Source organism: Zootermopsis nevadensis, unplaced genomic scaffold (assembly GCF_977971745.1).
Source record: "Zootermopsis nevadensis isolate Lab colony 2312 unplaced genomic scaffold, Znev_1.0 Znev_ptg000025l, whole genome shotgun sequence".
Taxonomy (NCBI): Eukaryota; Metazoa; Arthropoda; class Insecta; order Blattodea; family Termopsidae; genus Zootermopsis; species Zootermopsis nevadensis.
The window spans coordinates 11,943,605-11,966,680 of NW_028259157.1; the positions used below are offsets into that span (position 1 = coordinate 11,943,605).

General features: G+C 35.7%; 2 protein-coding genes and 1 long non-coding RNA gene across 9 annotated transcripts in view; 2 read left to right on the forward strand and 1 right to left on the reverse strand.

The window, feature by feature from the left end:
- On the forward strand, positions 1–17,820 carry LOC110833450 (protein ST7 homolog). Of its 6 annotated transcripts, XR_002544212.2 has the most exons (12): positions 1–533; positions 5,728–5,810; positions 8,329–8,491; positions 9,057–9,227; positions 10,554–10,787; positions 11,465–11,562; positions 13,885–14,075; positions 14,480–14,582; positions 15,356–15,599; positions 16,020–16,159; positions 16,844–16,998; positions 17,505–17,820. XR_002544212.2 is itself a non-coding variant. In XM_022071517.2 (11 exons), the coding sequence occupies exons 1-11, from the start codon at positions 392–394 to the stop codon at positions 16,937–16,939; spliced, it is 1,665 nt and encodes a 554-aa protein (XP_021927209.1). In that variant the 5' UTR covers positions 2–391; the 3' UTR covers positions 16,940–17,820. The 6 variants fall into 6 exon arrangements, 5 of the variants coding, with proteins under 5 accessions (XP_021927209.1, XP_087211977.1, XP_021927212.1 ...); XM_022071517.2 differs by having other exon boundaries at positions 2–533; positions 16,844–17,820; XM_087355851.1 differs by having other exon boundaries at positions 4–319; positions 16,844–17,820.
- On the reverse strand, positions 3,015–18,800 carry LOC110833455 (uncharacterized). The gene is made up of 3 exons (XR_015537072.1): positions 18,684–18,800; positions 11,576–11,862; positions 3,015–3,139 (listed from the first exon to the last, which is right to left on the reverse strand). It is a non-coding gene; the product is annotated as an uncharacterized LOC110833455 (long non-coding RNA).
- The window catches only part of AGBE (1,4-alpha-glucan-branching enzyme), a 14,088-nt gene continuing 9,806 nt past the window's right edge, over positions 18,795–23,076 (forward strand). For both annotated transcript variants that reach the window (XR_002544210.2, XM_022071512.2), the window contains exons 1-4: positions 18,795–19,058; positions 19,848–20,017; positions 22,112–22,227; positions 22,887–23,015. Coding sequence is in view for 1 of the 2 variants with exons in the window: in XM_022071512.2 (XP_021927204.1) it covers positions 18,946–19,058; positions 19,848–20,017; positions 22,112–22,227; positions 22,887–23,015 (528 nt within the window). In the remaining variant the exon portion in view is untranslated. The remainder of the gene's footprint in view (positions 19,059–19,847; positions 20,018–22,111; positions 22,228–22,886; positions 23,016–23,076) is intronic.

The following is a 23,076-nucleotide window of genomic DNA, read 5'->3' on the forward strand; positions in this document are numbered from 1 at the left end:
GAATTATTAATGGGAGCAGAGACAAAATGCTTTTGAGAAGGTCCTGGAAATATCGTTTATATAGTGAATGAGTATAGGATATTAAATAATGCATCTTATGGCCTGCAGTTTTTGATTCACAAAACGTTTACAGAATACCAAAGTACTAAATGAGTAACCAGATGATTATGGAAACTGGGCAGCCATAAAACGTTTTAAAGTAACCGCTGAAAGTAGCAGTGAGCCTCCTGCTCAGTGCTCATCTGTGAATATTTGCGGTAGCGAAAATGGCGGAAGCATTGCAGCGCTGTTACAATCAAACTCGTTGCATGCCATACAGGTGATTAGTGCGTTATATGGAACGAACTTGAACCAATGTGTGCAACGCGTTGGTAGCAAGCGCACTGATAGAATGGTGTTCGGATTTTTAAGAAGAATAAAGTCTTGGATTGTGTGGTCTTGGACGTATTTATGGGCGTTCTGGTTTCTATTGGTGTTGTTTGTGGTTTACTATCTTCGTGGACCCCTTAAAATAATTGAAAATATTGGAATGGGTAATGGTTGCACCTTTCTTTGGCAGAATGAGCAAGTACTTACTCTAGTGACACAATGTCAAATTAATTAAGAGGTCAGAATATTATAATGCTCCTACAAATGTTAATTTGGATCTACTGTCAAGATTTGTTATTCGTATGTCAAACCAATTTTCTGTATTTAATTTTATTAATTTTTTAATTTAATGTGTTTTAACGCATAATTTAATTTCCTTACCAGAACAGTTTTTTGGGTTTGTCAGTTTAAAGAAGATTCTGGCATGTGTTATTTCTGTAATTAACGTTTTGCAGATAAAAACAATGATAAAAGTAGCATCCTTTGTGCCTTATATGTGTACTAAATTTGGTAATTAGATGTTGTCAAAATTATTCCTGTGTATAAAACTGCATGAACAAGATGGCAAGAGACAAGCTGCAATGTATTAAAATATATCACTGTGATTTTATGATTTCATTCAATAAGTGACAAAGATATTGTGTTCAAGTTAATTTCTTTTTCTTAATTTGGTCAGTTTCTCTGCTTGGACTTATTTTTATTTTGGGTTGCTTGTGTTTGAATGTGAATAGAATCCATTCTAATAATGTCTCATTCAGGATAATCAAGCTGACCGGCATACATCCAAATGATTTTGTCATGACTTGTGCTGTTTGGCAGATTTAGTTGTATAGTAGCTCCTTACGGTGAAGTAATTCCTCTCTGTGGTCATAAAAACAAAATATGTTTAAGTTAGTATGAAGTCTAATAAAATGTCACTGTTTTAAAAGCACAGGTAATAGCTTTAAGAACTTCATATGCCTGTTCTGACTGCAGTATTCTACAAAGAAGATTTTTACACAATGTAGCATTTATTATTCTGAAATACATGTGTTGGTGAAAAGAATTGGGTTACTGGGTTATAAATAACAGTTGCTATGCACATTCATATTTTTAATACTATAGTTTGGAAAAATAAATGTGAAATTTGTGATTTTATTAAGAATGAAGCAATATAACTGCATACTTTCAAGATCAGTCTGTATTGAACATATCATGCATGTGGTGAAAATTAAGATAGGGATTAATATTGTTAGATATTTGTCAGGTTGTGAGGTTTGGAACAAGAACTTCATGCTCCAACCCTGTATAATAGTCGGCGTATTTAAAATCATTTGTGCATTGCGTAACTCAGTCCTTGTATGAGGACAGGCACATGTTAGCCAAGAATTTCAAAGACATATTTACATGTTAATTGAAACTGATGTAGATTTATGGCTTCTGAAGAAAATAATTACATTGAGTTACCTTGTGCTGTGGTATTGCAGGATGTATATTTTAATTTATGAGACATGAAGCTTAACTCTATGAGCATAGCATGCTTTGTAATAGTGATCATTGTTTTCATACACAAATGTGGGATTACTGTTTTAATGTAACAATAAAAATTTTTGTAGGTGAGAACCCATAGGGAGCAAAGGAAGCGTATAGAATTTAAACTTTGTAACGTTTTAAAAGCTGCATATGTTATCAACATAATTTTTAAACCACTAAAAATTAAAAAACATTCTAAAATAATCATTTATAGTACTGAAGTCTCACAAGTTATTTAATTGCAGATTTATAAAACTTTTCAGGAACCTTAGGAAGAATTTTATCTACAAAGTTCTGCATCATGAGGTGTTCCTCTGGTATGCACCATGTGATCATTTTACTGAAGGGGTTTGAATATTTTATGTTGAATCTATCCACGTTACATCTTTGATTTGTTTTGAGTTGAATAAGTAAAATTATTGACTTTGAGACAAGCTTCAATCCTTTGAAAAAATAAATATCTCAGCCTGTTTTTTATTTCTGCTTTTGTAAATCCTGTATTCTTTCCTTTCTTCCTCTTCTCATTTCTTTGTTCCCCATTACCTTTCTTCAACTATTGCTCCTTCTCCTCGTGGACATTTTTTATCTTCTGTATGCCATGTTTTTCTTCTTTCATCATTATTGGCTTGCACACAATCTCATCGCACCCCCACCCCCATATATGTTCCCCATCTATTCATAATTTTTGCCCCTTCTCTTCTAATTCATGTCCTGAGCAATCCAGACTGAAAGCACAATGATTATGACCTTTTAGACCTTCATAATTTATTGAGGTTCTGTATTGGAGCCCTTTCACCTTATTGTGTGAAAAGACCGTACAAAATCCTGGTCTGGTTTTGAAGTTTGGAAATTACATCAGCAAATGTGTTTGGTTGTACTTGCAGGGTAACTAAATGACACTTTTCTTCATAGAATATAATGTGGGTATGAGACCAAGTCAAGAAGATACATTTGTAATATTTTCTGAACTGTCACAGATATGTCTGTGGTATGGCCATGCAATAGCTTATGTGATTTGATGCTGGCTTCTCACTGGAGTGATCCAAGTTCAATCCTGGTATGGCTTCAGATGATACTTGTATTGAATGAAGTGGCACTGAGATTATCTCACAAGTTCCTTCCTCATTATTCTGTCATTGTTTGATACTCGTTATGGTTTCTAATGGTTCTTCTACAACAGACAACATTTCTGCATAGCAAAATTTTCTACTACCACCAAGATCTGCACCAGCGGCGGCTCCAGGCGGGCTCGTGAGCTCTGTGAATGGAAGAAAATTTAATTTAAGATATTCGCATGGCACTAAGGCTACTAGCCTGTTCATATTCAGCTAAAACACATTATTGTGACCCCTGTTTAGGCTGAAATATGTTCATGTTTAAATTGATAAATTACATTTACAATTGAAGATGGGTGCCTTTTGGGTTGTTACCCTCATCACCCTGATAATGGAGGCAGCAAACATCTCTGAAACATTGGTAAACTTCTACCACACTAGACTGTCCAACAACCCAGAACACAGCCATCTTCATACTCGTCACTGTGAGAAACTGAAATCTCACATTTAAAATTATTTCTGTGGTGGGTTGAAACATTAGAAGCACATGATATACATGGCATTGGAACTTGTGTGAGGTCAAGAAATAGTAAGTTGATTGGAACGTCATGAAACACGTTTTCTGGAATTGCTTATGTGCATTCGTGTGTGTATTTATGGATGCCAGTGGCATGGGTTGGGGTAGTGAGGCAAAATCCAAGTTTTGTTGAGGTAACTTTCTGATATATTATTCAAATATTTTATTTAAGTTTGTTTTGCTCACGTTTTAATCTGTGTGTCAGAACTGTGGTTGTGTAACCAAAACTTAATTTATTTAAAAAGAAGAAAATGCTTAGACACTTCTAAAAAGACATTTTTGCAATTAGAGATACATGTTATAACAGAATTTGAACGTGGGTGTGTATGTGGATGCTGAGTGATTTCAAATTTACTTCTAGCATGACCCATTCAAACATCCATCTGAATCTTCCATATAAACTGTGGTTAGTCACTCCATGGAGCAGAGTTTTTGGAAAGCTAATGGTCAATTACCTAGTCATGACATTCCCTGTCCTTTATTGAACCTGAATGTTCATTATTGTGTTTACAAGATCATATAACAGGCCCCTCTCCTGAGCCACAAGAATCCAGTCTATACCCTCCCACACCATTCTTTAAGATCTATTGTAATATTATTTCCCCATCTGTCTTTGTGTCTTCTAAGTGATCTCTTTGTTCCAGGTTTTCTGCAAAAAAATCACAAATTCACTCCCTTTCTTCTGTAGGACCATAACTTTGTCTTTTTCTGCTTTCATGCCTCCTCTCTCTCTCTGTCTCTGGCTGACTGCCTGACTGGTGGGCCCCCCCCCCCCCCATATTTCTCTCACTATATATTAAAATGTATCACACTGAATGATCTGTCTCTCGCTATGGTCTTGATAACATTTAGAACATTTTTTCTTCTATTTTTATTCACACTTCTCCATTCTTTACTCTTTCCCTTGTCTATCACCATAGCTTATCTCCGATTTCAACATTGCTTTCCCTGATCTGTTCTTTTTTATATAAATCATATATACATTTCCCTGTTTCTTCAATTTCCCCCCTCATACTCCTCTTCTCCTTCTACACTATATTTTTCTTCTCTGGCTGCCTCCCTTGTTATTCTACAGTCCCCCTTGTCCTTGTATTCCAAGGAAGTTAGTATGCCAGTTCATTTAACAAACATAGACTCAATTTTCTAATTTTTATAGACTGTGTTATCACTTATTATTATGATGTGGGGATTTTCTCTTCCCAAAGTTTTAAAATTAATTATCTTGTACTTTCCCAATATCTCTGATTTTTTGCCCCCTCAACATTTTTGTTTTTACATAGAGTATTTTTACTCCATTTTGTATGCCTTCCATTTGTAGTGTACGTCATTCACAGGCATTAGTTTACCGTATTGGTGAGTTTGATTCATATGCTGATGATGATCGTCCTGTGAGTGTACTCTGCTATTTTTGTCTCCCTACTCCAGATCAATACTGTGTGATGCTGCTGGAGTGGTGGCAGTGTAGTGTTGGGGTTGTGTCCTCGGTATGTTTGACTGTAAGTAAGGGAAAACGTTTTCAAGTTTATTTTACATTTCCCTTGTATTTCTGTGCCTGTCAGAGTGTAGAAAAGGAAGCAGAAGTGTGGTTTTGCTCAAGTTTATTGAATTTCCAACTTTTTTATAGTTCTTTGATCCCTGTAGCCTGAGGTGAAGTTCATTCATCCACATGCATTTTAATGTGTACTATTACTTCAGTTCATGTAGCTAGAGAGTGGGGGGTTGTAATAAAGTTATGCCAATAGCTTTGGGGTTAGGTTAGGCAAACATATCTGATTAATGATGTGCATAGTAATTGTTACACAGCTCAGGATGGCTCTAGAACATTTATGCAGGGAGTCTCCTGAGGCCTTGTGGTGTATTTTCATTGCCTCATGTCATGAAATAAAGGTTTCTGGTATGTGTGATGAATGAGGAAAGGTTTTTGAACCAGTGAAAGAAAAATGGCAGATCAGCAATCGGAGGCAAATGCGAGAAATAATTGTGTTGTGTTGTGCCTCCTGATTACTGTTGATTTAACTATTTTTCTAATTGGTGATTTAGAGTCTTGCACTTGCAGTGCTCATCTTGCTGATAATGAAATATGGCAGGTGCTTGTTTAAAATTATGCGGTTAAATGTTTCAACATTTATTTAACTTTTTTGACGACAGAATGTTGAACTTATATGCTCTTTATTACTGGAGGGACATTGTCTTGTATGTGGAATTTTGTTCCAGCTACCATGTTCCTGAGTACATTAACACCAAAGTTTTATGTGGCTCTCACTGGAACTTCATCCCTAATCTCAGGACTCATTTTGGTAAGTTCAAGAAATATTACCATGCTGAATCACATAAAACATTGATTTCTGATATATAAATTACATTCTGACTTTGTATTTTTCAGTTTTTAAAACTTTTAATACCAGTATGGCTGTTTTATGTAAAGATTGTGGTTTGAAGAATGGAATGATATACGAGGGTCGCTCATTAAGTAATGCCCCACATTTTTTTTCTCAGCCAATAATGAAGATAGAAAAGTGCACTTTTACATGCTTGAGATTTGATGTTTCCCGCGTTCGTGTACGGAGTTTCAAATGATTCAAACCGATAGCGGAGCTGTAGTGAACTGTTAAAATGGCGTCTGTGAACGACTCTCGTTACAAGCAACGAGCTGTAATTGAATTCTTTTTTGCTGAAAAAGAAACGGTGGTGAACATTCATAAACGTTTGTGTGCTGTGTATGGAAGCTGTGCAGTCGATAGGAGCACCGTTGGTCGCTGGGCTAAGAGAGTTAAAGCTTCAGGAAGTGAAGAAACCGAGCTCCGTGATCTGCCGCGCTCTGGGCGTCCTGCCACAGCCACCACTCCAGACATGTTGAACCGCGCGGATGCCATTATTCGTGAGGATCGGCGCATCACAACTCGACAATTGGCCCAACAGCTTTCAGTCAGTAATGGAAGTGTAATTGCAATTATCCGGGCTCTTGCATATTCGAAGGTGTGCGCAAGATGGGTTCCACGAAGTCTCACAGCAGACCACAGGATTCAAAGGAAAACGGTTTCTTCTGAATTGTTGGAGCGTTTTGATGCTGAGGGAGAGATCTTTCTGTCCCGGATCATTACAGGTGACGAAACCTGGATACACCACTTTGAGCCGGAGACAAAAAGGCAGTCGATGGAGTGGCATCATCCTCTATCACCGAGAAAGAAGAAATTCAAGTCAACTCCCTCCGCCGGAAAAGTCATGATGACTGTCTTTTGGGACAGTGATGGGGTCATTCTTGTGGATGTGATGCCAAGAGGTGCGACCATCAATTCAGACGCGTACATTATGACCCTGGAAACCCTCAAGAAGCGTTTCCGACGAGTTCGGCCTCACAAGCATCCAGCAGAAATTTTGCTCCTGCATGACAATGCACGCCCTTACACAAGTCCGAGAACCCGGGAAGAAATCACCAAATTTGGTTGAACGGTGCTGCCCCATCCACCCTCCGACTCCATCTCTTTGGGCCACTTAAAGATGCTATCCGCGGAACAAGGTTTGAAGATGACGAGAGCGTTATTCAAGCAGTGAGGACATGGCTACGTGCACAGGACAAGAGCTGGTACCGGCAAGGCATGCATGCACTTGTTCCACGCTGGCGTAAAACCGTACAAGTTCATGGGGACTATGTGGAAAAATAGTATGTGTAAAGGAAACATTGATTTATATTGTCACTAAATTTGAGCCATCTTGAATAAATATGTTCTGAGGAAAAAAATGTGGGGCATTACTTAATGAGCGACCCTCGTAGAAACTGCTTTGATTTGTTTCAAATTATTCTATTGCTTTTAAACATGATGTGCTGTAGCCACCTGGCAGTAAACATGAAAATAGTTTACAGTATGAAGAGCATCAAGATGTTTATCTCAGAATGTCGTTATTACTAATTTATGCAGCTGTGTCTGAATGAATGATCATTGTGTATCTTTAACATTACTCTTCTAAAATAGTAGCACATACAGAATTCATATGCCTTTTGCCACACATGTGATTAAACATATGGATTGAAAGAGAGTAAAATGAAGTGATCTACTAGTTTCATGTTGCAGTACAGTAACAATTTGTTATATAAACTGTTGAATGAATGTAATTTTATGTGTGATTTTAGGTTTTCATTGTGGTGAGAATTCAGACTGGTCTTTGAGTTGTGAGGCAATGTAGTTTTATAGATGGTGACAGATAATGTCAAGGAACATATCTGTCTGAAGATATCGGCAGTATGTAGGATTTGAGGTTTTCAGTTTGAACTTTTGTTGTTAGCTTGATAGTGGAACATGGACTCAGTGCTTTTCAACTTCAGAACAACTGCACAGTATTCCGTGCATTTAACTTTTGTTTAATAATGAGAAATAAAAATTTAGCATAATTGAAAGTTACACAAAAATCTCTTGTATAATCATAATTTGTTGGTGGATAAATCTAAAATTTTATGGATAAACTGAAATGAAAATTTTATCACGTTGGCAGTGTGTGCATATGTTGCAGTTACGACAAGTAAATACATTTGACAGCTGTTTCAGGAAGGCACTCATTCATATAAACTGTATTGGTTTATCAGAAAATAATTTATAATTAGCTTCATTCGTGAGCACTTGAAATTTTCCCTCAGTATGATTAACTGAATTAACACAAAAGCTCATGAATTAACCTTAAACTGAATGAGTTAAAATCCTAACAACGTATGTATCTGAACTACTTTTTAATATTATTCTGATGTATGTGTCTGTCTTCAGAGATTTTCCAACTGACCATTTTATACAGTTGATTGTTTATAAATAAATTTATTCATTTCAGATATTTGAGTGGTGGTACTATCGCAAATATGGCACATCATTCATTGAACAGGTGTCTCTGAATCATATCAGTCCATGGATTGGAGGAGGCGATAATGGTGGGGAAGCAAATAATGTTGCAGTCAATACAAACACCACAGTCACCAGTCAGCAGGCGGTACCAGGTGAGAATCTCTATGTCATGTCTTTCATCTATCCCAGAGCTCCTGAAACATGTTCTTTTGAGATTGTCAGGTGATTGATGAGGTTCAGAATTCGGTAATAGTAATTGTAACATACTGTCATTAAAGATTTTACTGAATGTTCTTGTGCTTATGTGTACAGAGTGTGTGAGAATGATCTAATTGATTTTGATAAGGGATATCACAGTTTTTTAAAATTAGGTTTATAAATGATTATCTGTTATCTGGGGAAATTCACAGCCGTGTGCAGGTCAAGTCAGGTTTAATATTCTGACACTGCAGCAGTCACTTTTTGAATGTCTTCAATTTTCCTCACCATAAAGTTTGCTGCATACTTGAAGCCTTTATAATAGTCCCAGAAGATGAAAGTCCATCAAGGTGTAATGGTTTAGTGGTTAGTATTTCTGTGTGCATTTGAGAGATCTACAAACATCCTGGTATTCTCCGTCTTGCTATATTATCTTTAGTCTGTGTGAAGAAACTAATGAGAATGAAAAGCTTAGTCTTGAATGTGAATCACCGCCTTACTCTGTAGTTGATGTTCCAGAATGCAAAGTGTGGAGGAATCCTTTAAATCTCTTCAGAGGTGCAGAGTACCAGAGATTCTATTGGGCAACTAATAAAGAACCTTTAACATATTATGATATGAACTTGTCTGCACAGGATCATCAGACATTCTTCACATGTGAAGGCGACTGTGGCAAAGCTGAATATGAGAGTGAGTGCTAGAAAAGTCTTGCTTTTATCTAAATATTTTAGTCCACAACATGGAAACGCATTGTATAATCTGTAATGGGATTATGATTCGAATTGATTTTAACTACATATTTTGTAGTTGATTTCATCAAACTTTATTGCACTCCCATGATCTTCTGCCTCTTTATTCCCACTCCACTTCAAAACCAGGAGCCAAGTTTTGTTTGCTTTATCAGCACTAAGAAACTGTTGAAACAGGTAATGACTGTGTCCTCCCCAATACTTTCAAGTTCACTAAACACAGTCATCCTCTCACATTAAGCTTTAAAAACTCACTGCAGTCATTAAATAGCCTGTAACCCATCTGTCAAGCTATCCTTGAAAAGTTCCATGTTATATAAAAATTACTCAGTGAAAGCAATTGATTCGGTGGGAAACTCTTCTTGTTGTGGCACATCAGTACAGTTTTTTATGCCTAGTTTCCAGGTACTGAATTTTGTTACATCCAAAACAGATTCATGATGTGAAAACAGGTCCGTCTAATACACCAGTCATATTACAACCTAACTGCAAAATGAAAATGCACTTTTGTATGATAAGAAAGGTGTTAAAACGTGAGCAATTCTTTGTTATACATTTTTATACCTTTTCTGTAATTAAACTTGTACAAATACACACATTTTATAATTGTTCTGTCTGAAAAATTGCAATGTTCCAAGGTAGAATTATGTGTTGTACTTCTAGTGATGACTTGGTCACTGTATGGATTTCAAAAACTTTTGCTAGCATTTATTACTTTAGCCTTATTTTTATTGTAGTAGGTTCCGTACATTTTTCAGTGGCTTATTGTTCCACTTTGGGACATCCTGTTACAACTTCCTCAATATCATGTTCCTAAACAAAAAATCAGTCCATTCTCAAAGGATAACCACATGTCCCAGAAAATCTGGAATAGTCACGTGAGTTGTGATGTATATTGTGAATACTAAAGCAGCTCTAAGATGTCTGCCTTCCAGTATTTCATGCTGTGTAGCTTGGTAGAAGTTTACAGCGTTTCGTGGGTGCTTGCTGCCTCTGAAACATCAGTAAACTTCTACCAGACTGCACGGCACAGCATCCCAGAAGACAGTCTAGGTTTGAGAATCCAAAAATTAGCTTAAATATGTATACATAGGCATTAATATCTACCTGTGTTTCCTTTCATTGGAGGATGGTATATGAGCTTCATATTCAAGTATGATATTTCAGACTGAGGTTTATTTATGATTTAACTGTGTTTGCCTTGTTGATTGATATTCAGTATGATTTTAAGATGTGTGTATGTGTTTAACATATGTACTTCTGTCAGTAATGCAGACAGCGTGGCGTGAACGTAACCCAGTAGCAAGGATTAAAGCTGCACATGATGCACTTGAAAAGAATGCTGACTGTGCTTCCGCATACATCTTGCTGGCAGAAGAAGAGGCTACGACTATTTTGGACGTTGAGAAGATTCTGAAACAGGCTGTGAGAGCAGCGGAAACAAATTATAGAAAATCACAACAGATGCAGCATCAAGGGTCTGTGATGGAAGCCTTGCACAGTAAGTTCTTGTTCACGGTGTTACTGAATTTCCAATTTCTATGGATGTTTCACACACATTTTACTAGTTAAATCCTGTTCGTCTTGACAGTGCACTATTATAAATTAGTTTTAGTATTAGTAGGAAATCAGTCTTGTTTCATTCCCTTTTTATCATTATAAATATTTACTCTGTAAGTCTGTGTGGTGGATATGTGAGTACAAAGATGGCTGTCTTCTGGGTTGTACTGTCATGTAGTCTGGTAAAGTTTTGCCAATGTTTCAGAGGTCCTTGCTCCTCCATTGCTGTGATGATGGAGGCAACAAGGACCTCTGAAATGCTGGAAAACTTTTACCAGACTATACAGCACTACAGCCCATAAGACTGCCATCTTATTTATGATTCCAGCCTGTACCTCAGAGAAAATACCTCAGTTCACCATTATACAGATCAACTGGTTAATGCTCTTTAAGGAAATAATCCCATTTTACTTTGAGTACCATTTGGAACCCATAAATACAAAATGAAGAGTTGTTGATTATTGAATCAGATGGGATGTTTAGTTACCACTGGGCTTTAAATTATTTAAAAAAAGTTCACATTGACTGACTTGCAGTCAGGATACTCATAACGAGTGTTACAGCCTCTGAAATGCCTTCATCGTTTTAAATTTAATGTGTTTTTTGTGTTTTTTTAAGGACGGGACACAAATGTCCTAATATACATTAAAAGAAGATTGGCAATGTGTGCAAGAAAACTGGGGAAGCTAAAGGAAGCAGTTAAAATATTCCGTGATGTAAGTATCTTACCTTTTTTTGGCTTGTGAGGGTTTCCAGGTTTACTGACTCTGATAAGAATACTGCATTCTGACCTCACCCAAAACTTCATTAAATTTTGGTAGACAACCACAACTTTACTTTCATTAAATGTGATTAGTATGTTATTATAAGTCTGTTGATGACACACATCTAGATGCCTTTGTCACTTCATTAGACTGTAAATTATAAAGTGGAATTCCATGAAGATGGCTGTCTTCTGGGTTGGAGACACCTAGGACCTCTGAAGCATTGGTAAACTTCTACCAGACTACATTGTGCTGCAACCAAGAAGACAGTAATCTCCATAAGAATCTCACATATTTCTGGGAATTGATAAAAAATATTGTAAATTGTAGGAAATGCAAAAATCATAAGCTTTGAACGTACATTCATTGTAACCCTTCATTGGAATGTCCTGCAAATATTTGCAAATAGGTAAATTACTTGAATCTAGGTTAAAACACAAGATTAAATATGCAATACTGTTGACAGGGTTCTTAAGTGAAGGATATTGTGATGGATGGAAAATTGAGCAAGCATCAATTAAACAAAAAATGCCTACAAAATTTGATTTGGAAATTGTAGAAAAAGACTGCTTGAGAGCCAAAAAAGGACATAGGTTTTGGTACTGTAATTCTTGTCTTTAGATTTTCACGGCTAGAAGTTCAGTGTATGACTGCAGCTCTCAGAAGTTACTTGCGTCAAGTTGCAGGTTTTCCAACATTTCAGCAAATGTGCAGTTGCAATTGTCAGAAGTTGTCAACTGCAGGGTTTGCCAAAATGGAAAACCTACAGCATTCAACACAACTCATCCCCAAAAGAGAAAGTTATACTCTGATTCTGGCACTGATTTTCAGATATATCTAAGACTTCTGTGCATTGTTAATCATTCTTCTCTTTTCATATTAAGAAACATGTTAACATATATATATATATATATATATATACTATATATTTTTTCTTTCTTTCTTTCTTTCTTTCCTCGCTCTCTCTCTATGATCAGATGGGGTACATTGTACTTGAATATCCCTCATTGATTTCAAGAATGTCAGAACTGTAAGTTTAAATAAAGCCAACCTAATACTTAAACGTTTATATGTGATAAATAATAAGGAATCTAGTGAACACTTATCTTCTGTAGGTTAATGATGCACTTTTGCTCCTAGGCTTATGAAGACAGTGGCAGTATTAGGGTGATGAATTAAAAATTGATGCTGATAATGGAGATAACAGCAAAAGCTTATTTAAAGGTACTGTGTCAATATTTATGTGAAGTGAATTGAGCAGGCTCAGGGTAACATCCAGTGGCTGGTTTCATAACCAGGTGAATAATTATTTGACTTATGAAGTAGGACTCTGAATCATGAATCAAATCAGTCTGTCCATTCTGGTGTATGATTTGGAGGCTGAAAAGTATTTTTGTGAAAGCTGATCTTGGGGAAAGAATATTTGACTCTCCCTCCCTCCTCTTAAATTTGTTATACATATTACACTTCTGGGCCACATTATTCGTGCATAAGAAGCGTTTTAGCAATGTAAGAACTGTTGATTATCTTGCACAATGTTTATCAGAAAGAATATTTTGTGTTCTGTGATACTGTTAAGAATTTGTACAGAAATGTGACTTGTGTTTGTGTGATATATATTTCTTGTATTTTAGTGTTGCTTGTAACAGTTATAAGAATTATTTATGATTGTTGCATGATAGAAATCAGTTGATATTTAAAATCAAATTTGTCTAAGTATCTCATATTGATATAGGAACAGGTATGTAACTACTGCGTGGGTCCTTGATTGTTTTCCTCGCAGTCCTGCAATTGGTTGTTGGACTTTCATCCAAAGGTGTCAGGGCTGAGGGCTTTTATGGCTTTCTAGAATTCCTACAAATGAATTCTGGGATAGTAACTGAAACAGTTTCCTGCATCCCTCACAATATGCCATTGCTAATTACACTAATATTTGCAGGTGATGCTCTTAAATTATTTTGATTGATGCAATATTGTTAAACAACTTTAAAAAAGCTTCCACATATTCACTAATATTCAGTTAGAAAATATCAACTTAACCATATTTATTTGTTTCATTGTTATGGTATTTTCCTGTTATCCTAGAATTTGCATAACTCTGTATGTAAAAATATTTTTAATCATGCTCAACTCTTATCTTTCTGCTTGAATATGAAGGCATGGCTGCCATTCTTTTTAGAAGCTAATAAGTTTCTTTAACTTTTATTTCTTTCAGATGACAAAAGAACCAATAATGTATATTTTCAATATTCATGAAACTTTTCTTCCTTCCAGTTAACAAAAGAAGTTCCACCAATAATGAATGTGTTGAACATTCATGAAAATCTTATAGAAGCACTGCTTGAGATGCAAGCGTATGCTGATGCTCAGGCCGTCCTAGCAAAGTATGATGACATCAGTTTACCGAAATCAGCGACGATATGCTACACTGCAGCACTGCTAAAAGCACGTGCTGTAGCAGACAAGTAAGTAAATTTATTGCATTTTACATCATACAGTATGCATGAATAAAGTTTCTGTGAAATTAATATACATTCTATTTTTGTCTGCATTAGAAAGGCAATAAAATCGGAGCTAGGGTGATGGAGATTTCGTTTATATATCAGCTTTTCAGAGATTTCATTTGTTTTCCTAGATTAAATTTTGTACCAGAGCCTCAGTATCAGACCTTACCTACAATGAATGAGGTTTATTTTTGGACTATGCATTCATTCAGTACTGTAAGAAATTAAACAGCTATTTATTCCATCTTTTTCTTGTGAGAAATTTGACACTGTCACATTGGTGATGATGTTAATGTTGGTCTTTTGGGTTATGCTGTGCAGTCTTGTGGAAAAGACCAACCTTGAAATCCCATTCTTTCTGGCAGATTTTCTCCAGATATTGCAAGCAAAAGGGGCTTGACAACAGTGGAGATGGCTGCTGTAGAAGCAATACATAGAGCAGTTGAATTTAATCCACATGTGCCAAAGGTAAACATTTTCTCATTTTTTCCTCGCTTGTGTTGTCAACCAAACTCCTTTCTTCCTCCTCTGTATCAATATGAATGTTTTTGTGTTGGGTTCCTCCAGGGCTCATTCTCTGAAGATATTCTAGGTATCAAAATTTGTATGTTATTCTCATCGTTTCTTGGGTTGAAATAAATGCATTCACATCTTCCAGAACTGACTGATTTAAACCCTTTCCCATTCTATTTAAAACAGTGTTACTGTTACTATCGGATTAGGATCTGGAATGTTGGATTTTTGGACAGAACCCTTCAGAATATATCTGGTTAAGATTTTGTGGATGTATAAATTTTAAATGAGATCTTACTATGTTTTGCTATGTTATGTGAGATATGGCCCCTTTAATTTGACTGTATTCCACTACATTATGAGCAGCAAAGCATTAATAAGCATGTATGTGTTGGTGAGTTACTGATTAGAACTTGATTGTCTCTGGGAAAACAAATTAAAAATGGAGTCCATGATATTGAAATGAATTACCTCTATTTTTATATAGAGTACAAAGATGGCTGTTTTCTGGGCTACAACACTGTTTAGTCTGGCAGAAGCTTACTGACATTTCAGAGGTCCCTGTGATAACTCTGGTGATGGACGCAGCATGGAACTCTGAAGTGCTGGTAAACGTCTACCAAACTACATGGCACTACAACACAGAAGACAGCCATCTAAGTATTTTTTAAAACTGAAATTGTCATTGTGTTAACAATTGACTACATGGATTGTTTTGCTGTTCACAGTATTTGCTGGAGATGAAACCCCTGATCCTCCCACCAGAGCATGTTCTCAAAAGAGGTGATTCAGAAGCAATAGCATATGCATTCTTCCACTTAACGCATTGGAAGCAGGTGGAAGGGGCACTGAACCTTCTGCACTGTACATGGGAGGGTACTTTCCGTATGCTGCCATACCCTCTTGAAAGAGGGCACCTCTTCTATCCATATCCAACATGTACAGAATGTGCAGACAGAGAGTTACTGCCAGGTGATGATTTACACATCTAACTTTTCTGACTATTATCCTACTACCTGCATGTGTTGCACATACAGATCAAATTGTTCCTTGGGTCTGTGAAGTAATTGCAGAACATTTGAAATTCATATTTAACTAAAATGCTTAGTTATAACTCAGGTTTATTTTAAGGTTGCTGTGTCATGAAGGACTTGTGTAATGCTGTGAAATAAACCCTGGTGTTCGATTTCTTATTTAACATAGTTTTTGCTAAAATTTTGGACATTATCCATCATCTGTTGTTTCTCATAACACAATGTTTCAGGGACTGGATCTGTCTCTGACATCAGGTAAAATAAGGGACCTTTTTGACCCATTATTTCACCTGATAATGGAGAGGATGTTTTTTTATTCATTTTCCTCCTCTCTGTATATGACTTTTTTCTGCAACAGCTTTCCATGAAGTGAGCGTTTACCCAAAGAAGGAGTTACCATTCTTCATCCTATTTACTGCAGGTCTGTGTTGCTTCACTGCTTTGTTGGCTCTGCTGACCCACCAATACCCAGAGTCCATGGGTATGGTAGCGAAGACAGTAAGTATTTTAGTACAGTAAATCTGTTGAGTGATACTTATATGTGAAAACTATAATGACATTAATTAATTTTTCACTTGGAGTTTTGAGTGATTATAAACATTATAATTACAACTTTAAAATGTATAAGGAATTTCTAGTAAGAAAAAAATAGCCAGGTTATTGATTGTATTAAGATACCAGTTGTGGATTTAACTTCCTGTTTTGTCAACAAAGTCTTACATAGAATTTACATTTGCTCAGAATATACCTCGCCAACAACCGAGTGAAGTGGAGGAGTTTTATATCAGCCCTATGTTCCCAAGAGGAATAAAAATAATTAACTAACTAACAGAATATACCTGCACATATTTTTCTGCACCAGTTTGGAATGTTATTCATTTTAGTATGTACATTGAAATGTTAGTGAAAGAGGAGAATGTTATTTGATGTTTTCAGATTTATACATGTGAAGATGATTATGGCCTTCTAGGTTGTGACACTGTGTTGTCCATCATCAGGGTGATGGAGGCAATACATTCCTCTGTAACTTTGGTAACCTAACCTACAAAACCAGTCGGCATAACTACCCAGACCATGATCAACATCTTGTAATTTACCATTACAGTGCTGCCTTAGTTTTGTAATCATTCCGATGATACTGTGCAAAACTTTTGCAGCCACACTGTTCATTACTGCTTGCAGATGTTGAGCTGGGTTTCTCTTCCATTCTACTACCTGCTGGATAAACTGGAAGCAGTACTCCCATCAAATTTGCTACAACTGTTGTCCAGGATATGAATTTAAATATATTGAATAAAATGTGAAGAATTCTTCATTTATGTTTGTCAGAAAGAAAGGTATGGTAGAAATAAAAACTGCGTATTTAAGATGCAAAAGAATGGTGAATGTTGAGGAGTCACTCCTGATAATATCTTCCTCTGAACTGTCAGTAGTATTACTGTGCAATTCATACAAAGTATGTATGGTAAACCTTGCCAATAGTGAATGGCAATCCGCATTCTTGCACAGGTTTTAGTGCAAGAAATCTTGTTGTGCTGTGACTACCATGTACTTAGTGTTTATAAGTGAGGTTTTTGAAATTTAGTCTACGATTTGACTAGACTATAATTTGTATTATTATTTGGTTAGGGAGAACAGTTGCATGTTGAGACCTTATTTATTTTATAGTTTCTTCAGTAATTACAAATGATACCTTTATTTTTCTCCTAGTTTTCTAGTAGAGTGTTTTAAGTCATCACAGATGACACTAATGAAATATAAAGTCATTTATATCAGCCAAAAAATGTTGTACTAAATAGATTAATAAATACATAAATTTATGATTTTATATGCCATCTTCCAGGTTGTGCATCCATGAACCAGGGTGAAACTTTCACCCAGAAGCTCAGTACTGTTTTAATTATCTGTGTGGCAGTTTGCTGCTTGTATAAAAGTATGAATTCTGTTTTGTAGTTTAAAAACTATGATGATAAAATGTTTCCCGTGAATGTGGGGAAAATTCTTTTGTCAGAATTGTTGAAAACAAAACAGTGTGTCTGGATGAAAAATATTGTCATTGACCAACTGGGAAAACGAATTTTGGATTGTACTAAGAAGTGCAACTATTTAGTATTAACAGCATCTGTAACAGGCACTTAATAAAGCTTTTTTGTAATTTATATGTGCTGTTTCATTAACCCTTTGAAGTCAAAGCTTGTCTCAATAATACTTGAGAATCCAGTCTGTACCACAAATAAAACACTTTCCCATCGGAAGGATTAGCTGGTTAATGCTATTTAAGGAAATATTGCTGTTTATGATCAGAACCATACAAAACTGATAAATACAGAATGAAGAGATTGATTGCTGAAGCATGAATGTGCTGTTGCACTGCTTGAAGGTGTTGCAACCTACTCGCAAGTATGAGTTCTCTCATATACTAGTACAAAGAAGTTTTACCAGCCAACAAGGTAAGTCTTCATTAGAAATTGGATGAGATAAACTTATGAGTTACAACTTTTGTCCATGTTTGTGTAAATAATATACATTAAATTTGAAATATGAATAGAAACACTTTTGGCAGAAATGTATATTGTTGCATTTGGAATGCTACCAAATATTAATATTGCTATGTTATAGTTAATTTAGTAGGATTTTTATTTATCTTATTCATACGTTGGGGGGTGTTGAGAACAATGTGATGAGAATATTTGGACCTATGAGGAGGAAATACAGTAACAGGACTGGAGGAGAGAGTTGTAATTTTTACTTTTCTTCCAGTATTCTAGTAGTGATTAAATCAAAGATGAGTGGTGGGATTAGCAAAGAAATGCGAACATTTTACTCAGGAAACCGAATGGGAAGAGCCCATGCGGAAGAATAATATTAAAATGCATTTTCACATAAATAGGTTATAACAGCTGACTCGATTTAATTGACTCAGGATTGCATCCAGATCCGGCAATAAAGTTTTTAGTTATATTATTTATGTATCCCTGCTCCTCTAATTGCAGTAGTATACGCTTACACGGAGGTTACTCACACGCACAGACATTTAAATAAATCCTCGCATCCTACTGCAGTAATACGAAATTGATAAATAATGCTACTTGACCGGCATTTTGACTTCTTGATGTATTTACATTATTTCGTCAGTGATTGTAGTATTATCTGTGGTGATAATTGTCTGGATTTCTTAGCAACCAATGTCTCTTACATGTAATGCGTACTCTTGTACTTCATATGACCGCTACACGAGGTGATCTGTGGCTGAGAGGTCGACAAGGACTGAAAGACGTTAAATAATGGGAGGCAAACTTTCAGCTTTAGATCCCATGCAGGTTGAAGTTCCAGAATTGAAGGCACTTTTGGACCGTGATCCTTATTTAAGGCCTTACGAAAGAGAGTTTCGACGACGGTAAGTTTATGAAAATGGTATGTTTAAACCTAATTATTTCTTTCAATGAGAGAATGTTGTTCCTACTTCGTATCTGGTAACAGCTTTAAACTGATATTTCATAATAGTAACATACTGTTATTGATGGGTAACAGTTGCTATTTAGTACTTTCTGATGTACGTCCCAGTTTCGCCTGACAATTTAACTTTGCCCCCTTTTGTGTGAGAATGGTTTTAAGGTCACAGTCTTCACCAGTGGACCTAACTGATGATGATGATGATGATGATGATGATGTGTGATTTTATTTGATAACAGAAGCACAGCCAATTTCTGAAATGTCATGTGTTCTTAAAATTCTGTGTTTTTTTAAAGATGTAGGAAAATATCCAGTGTCTAAATGTAATGATACACCTTTGTCAAAACCTTTAGACACCTCAGTCATGTTTAAAATCATTAATATCTGATGCCGTCCAGCAAGTATCACCAATGTGTAAACCATATATGAAGCAAAGAAATTATTTTGACTTGTCATTCACACTTTATCCTTATGGGTATGTGTGCCAACCATGAAGAAAATATATCTTGGTTTTACTTGAAGCCGTGCGGTTGCCAATCTTAGAGAAAATCAAGTACATCTAAATGTGTAACTTTGTTTTTGGTTTGTCTGAAATTTATTATGCAATCACTCATTTTAGAGAATAGACAGAATTTTTTTCCATAATTTTGTTTTACAGTAACACTTATTTTTAAACAGCTTTGAAAATACCATGGTCATGAATATAATGTTTGGAATTCCTTCTGATCTGCAGCTATGCCTGTTTCCAAGATTATGTAGACAAGGTTAATGAGTATGAAGGTGGAATGGATAACTTTACCCAGGGTTACAAGTGCTTTGGAATCCATGTAAATACTGACAACTCAGTGACTGCGAGAGAGTGGGCTCCTGGTGCAGTGCAGGTGTATCTGACAGGAGAATTTAGTATGTTCCTTCAATTGTCTGTAAGACTATCTTATTTGGTTCACTCTGGTTCTTAAACTATTTGAAATTTCACTTGTCTTTTACCATATCTGCCTAGTGAAGGGTATTTTACTTTACTAATTTTTTGGGCCAGGACAACAGTTTCTCTATTCTGCCAGTTGATGGATTACTATCCAGTTTGATATTGTTAAAACTTGGAATATGTTGAGTGTGAATGAGCATCTTAGGTGCTTACTTCTGGTGACTTTGGTAAAAGTAACAATAAGGATATTTGTCAAGATAAAATATCAGTGAAAGAATTGTAATATTGTGGAAAGATGGTTTGAAATAAGTAAATACATAAATATAAAAAAAACTACTGTTTTGGGCATTACCTGTTGTCTTAGGTTCTTTTTATCATAATGTCTTAGAAACTGGATCTATTTTGTTATGATAATATATCATCATCAGAAACATTTAGATTTAACTAAATTTGTAATTAACATTCATATTTATTCAGGAGTGAATGTGTCATTGTAGATTAAAAGTGACTTTATGTATGAAGTGTTCTGACGAGCTGGATATAGAGGACCACTCTTATTGTAGATTACTTGGAAGGTTGGAATTGAGTACTTCTCTCATCACAATTTTTATTATTGCATTACAAATCACACAAAACCTGCAACACAGTACTACATTATTTTGTCAATGTTTTGAAGGAAAGGTGCCTAAAATTATCAAATCTTACATCATAATTTTAAGGCAGTAAGTATTCAGTAAGAATTCACACCTAGTTGAAATCATTAGTTACATATTTTATTGATATGAATGTACATGGGGAAATGCTCTTGTCTGTTGTATAGGGAAATTTTTTAGAAGAAGTCATTAAATGCATTAAATGTCGATTTAGAAACACCTTTCTAAATATTGTCACATGTGAAAGAGGTAAGAAGTATCTGTTACGTTGAGATAAGATAGCTTTGGGTAATTATACCTGGTTTCTACTCTTCATTCCTTCTAAGACTATCATGACAAGTTTTATTTTATTCTTTCCATCATTGATACCTTTGCCAGCCCCTGTGGACACCCCCAGTTCCATTTTGTTAGGTCCTATAAAGTGGAAGAAATATATATTAACATTTATTTTGCTTGATTTTATTATAACGTGCATAAGTTATTGGAATCTTCTACAGATCCAGTATAAATATTGACAGCAACTTTGTGGCAGGACAGCACTAACTGTAAGCAGGATATTGAAACCAAAATATGAGCGTCAAAAGTGCAATAGCTGATGATGATCTAGGTTTTACACTGTACAGGCTTGTCAGATGATGCTGATGAATGTATATGGTGCCAAAACCCACAAGATTATCATCATCACCCTCACTGCCATGAAAACTTCAAATCCCAATACAGTAGCTGCTCTTGGTGTTGTCTTCTGTGTCATTATTTACAAATGTCTTTTGTAGTTTAGGCATTGGATGAATGGTATATGTCTCCAGAAGAAACTGCACAACTTATTTGGACCATATGTTTTCAAGTAACTAAATATTTAGGTTATGAGTATAAGAATTAGACCTTAACTACGTTAAATATCCTTGTGTTCGTTGTGTATTAGTTTAGATACTTTAAACCATTTTATTCTCTCTCTGCGTTTCTCTGGTGTTATTATGACTTCTAGCCAGTAGGAATTTGTCACCTTTTATCTGAGATGGCCATGGATTTAACTATTCTTTCAAACAATGGTATCAAGGTGTCCTTTCCTATAAGACTTTTTTTACAAGTGCTTTTTGTGTCTGGAAATTTCAGATTGTTGCTGATAACCTAATTGAAAGAGAATGTATCTGTGAAAAAGACATTTGTACTTTGTTGTGGATCTGAGACTAGTATAGAGATATAGCGTTGCATTTCTGTAAATTTAAACTCACTTCTTTGGGCTGATGGTTAAAATGGGGGGGAAGGGAAAAAAAAAAGAAAGAAAGAAAAGAGGTGGGGTTTAGTGTGGAAACCAATAACAATTAAATTTAATCCAAAATGTGTGTCCTCAAATTGATGAGGGGAGGGGCAGAAGCAGAAGGTGCAATGCATATGGAATTGTGTGATTCCATTTTGTAGATGGATGGAATAGGGAAGGACATCCCTACAAAAAGTTGGAATATGGCAAATGGGAATTACAAATTCCAGCAAATCCTGATGGTTCCTGCCCAATTGCCCATAGGTCTGAAGTCAAGGTAATAATCAAGAATGAATGATTCACAAAATTCTTTTCTTCAAAGTTATTGAATAATAATAACATGTTGATTACAAACATACAATAATTAAAACAAAATAAAATGGAACATTAAATAACAGCTTGGCAAGTGCTGAAGTTTCAACAACTTCTTTAGTTATGGATTTAAATAATGTTATACAAAATGGTAATGTTTATATAATGAACTCCATGGAGCAGAAGACTTCTTAAGAAACTAATAATGAATTAGCTATTCAAGAAATTCCCCCCACCTCTTATGGAACTGGAAGATACAGTACCATGTTCATAAGAGCCTGCCACTGGTCCCTCTCCTAGGCCAGATGAATCTGGTCTTTATCCTATTTTGTTATTGTTAATTTTAATATTATCCTCCTATTTATGCCTAGTTCTTCCAAATGGCCTCATCCCTTGTCTCTTGAAGACTGTTTGGAGCATGGCTCCTGGTGTTATGGAAATTAACAGTTGATAAATACTCTTATATCTGTCAGCCAAATTTTGTTTACACTTTACTTTCAAAGCTGAAGTCCAAGACATTTTGTACATTCCATAAACTGATTAAATTACACAGTAATCTGTTAATAGGTCAGATTTACATTTGTAAATGTAATATACTATAGGTTCCTGTTTTCATATGTTCAGGTAGTGATACGTACAAAGAATGGGGAGCTGGTGGATCGCCTCTCTCCGTGGGCTGACTATGTATTGCAGCCTCCTAGAGTCGAGGGCTTCACATTCAAACAGAGGTTCTGGAACCCCCCTTCGCGTGAGGTTAGTCCCGGTGACTCATAATTTGAAGGATGTGCGTGAAGCGTGGAATTTATCCACCGAG

What these genes read in the sequence shown, in the direction of transcription:
- LOC110833450 (XM_022071517.2), top strand. Translation starts at nt 392, where the DNA reads ATGGTGTTCGGATTTTTAAGAAGAATAAAGTCTTGGATTGTGTGGTCT. An exon ending in TAATCTCAGGACTCATTTTG is followed by an intron (nt 5,811 to 8,328) that starts GTAAGTTCAAGA and finishes TATTCATTTCAG; the next exon opens with ATATTTGAGTGGTGGTACTA. An exon ending in GCACGTGCTGTAGCAGACAA is followed by an intron (nt 14,076 to 14,479) that starts GTAAGTAAATTT and finishes TCTTTCTGGCAG; the next exon opens with ATTTTCTCCAGATATTGCAA.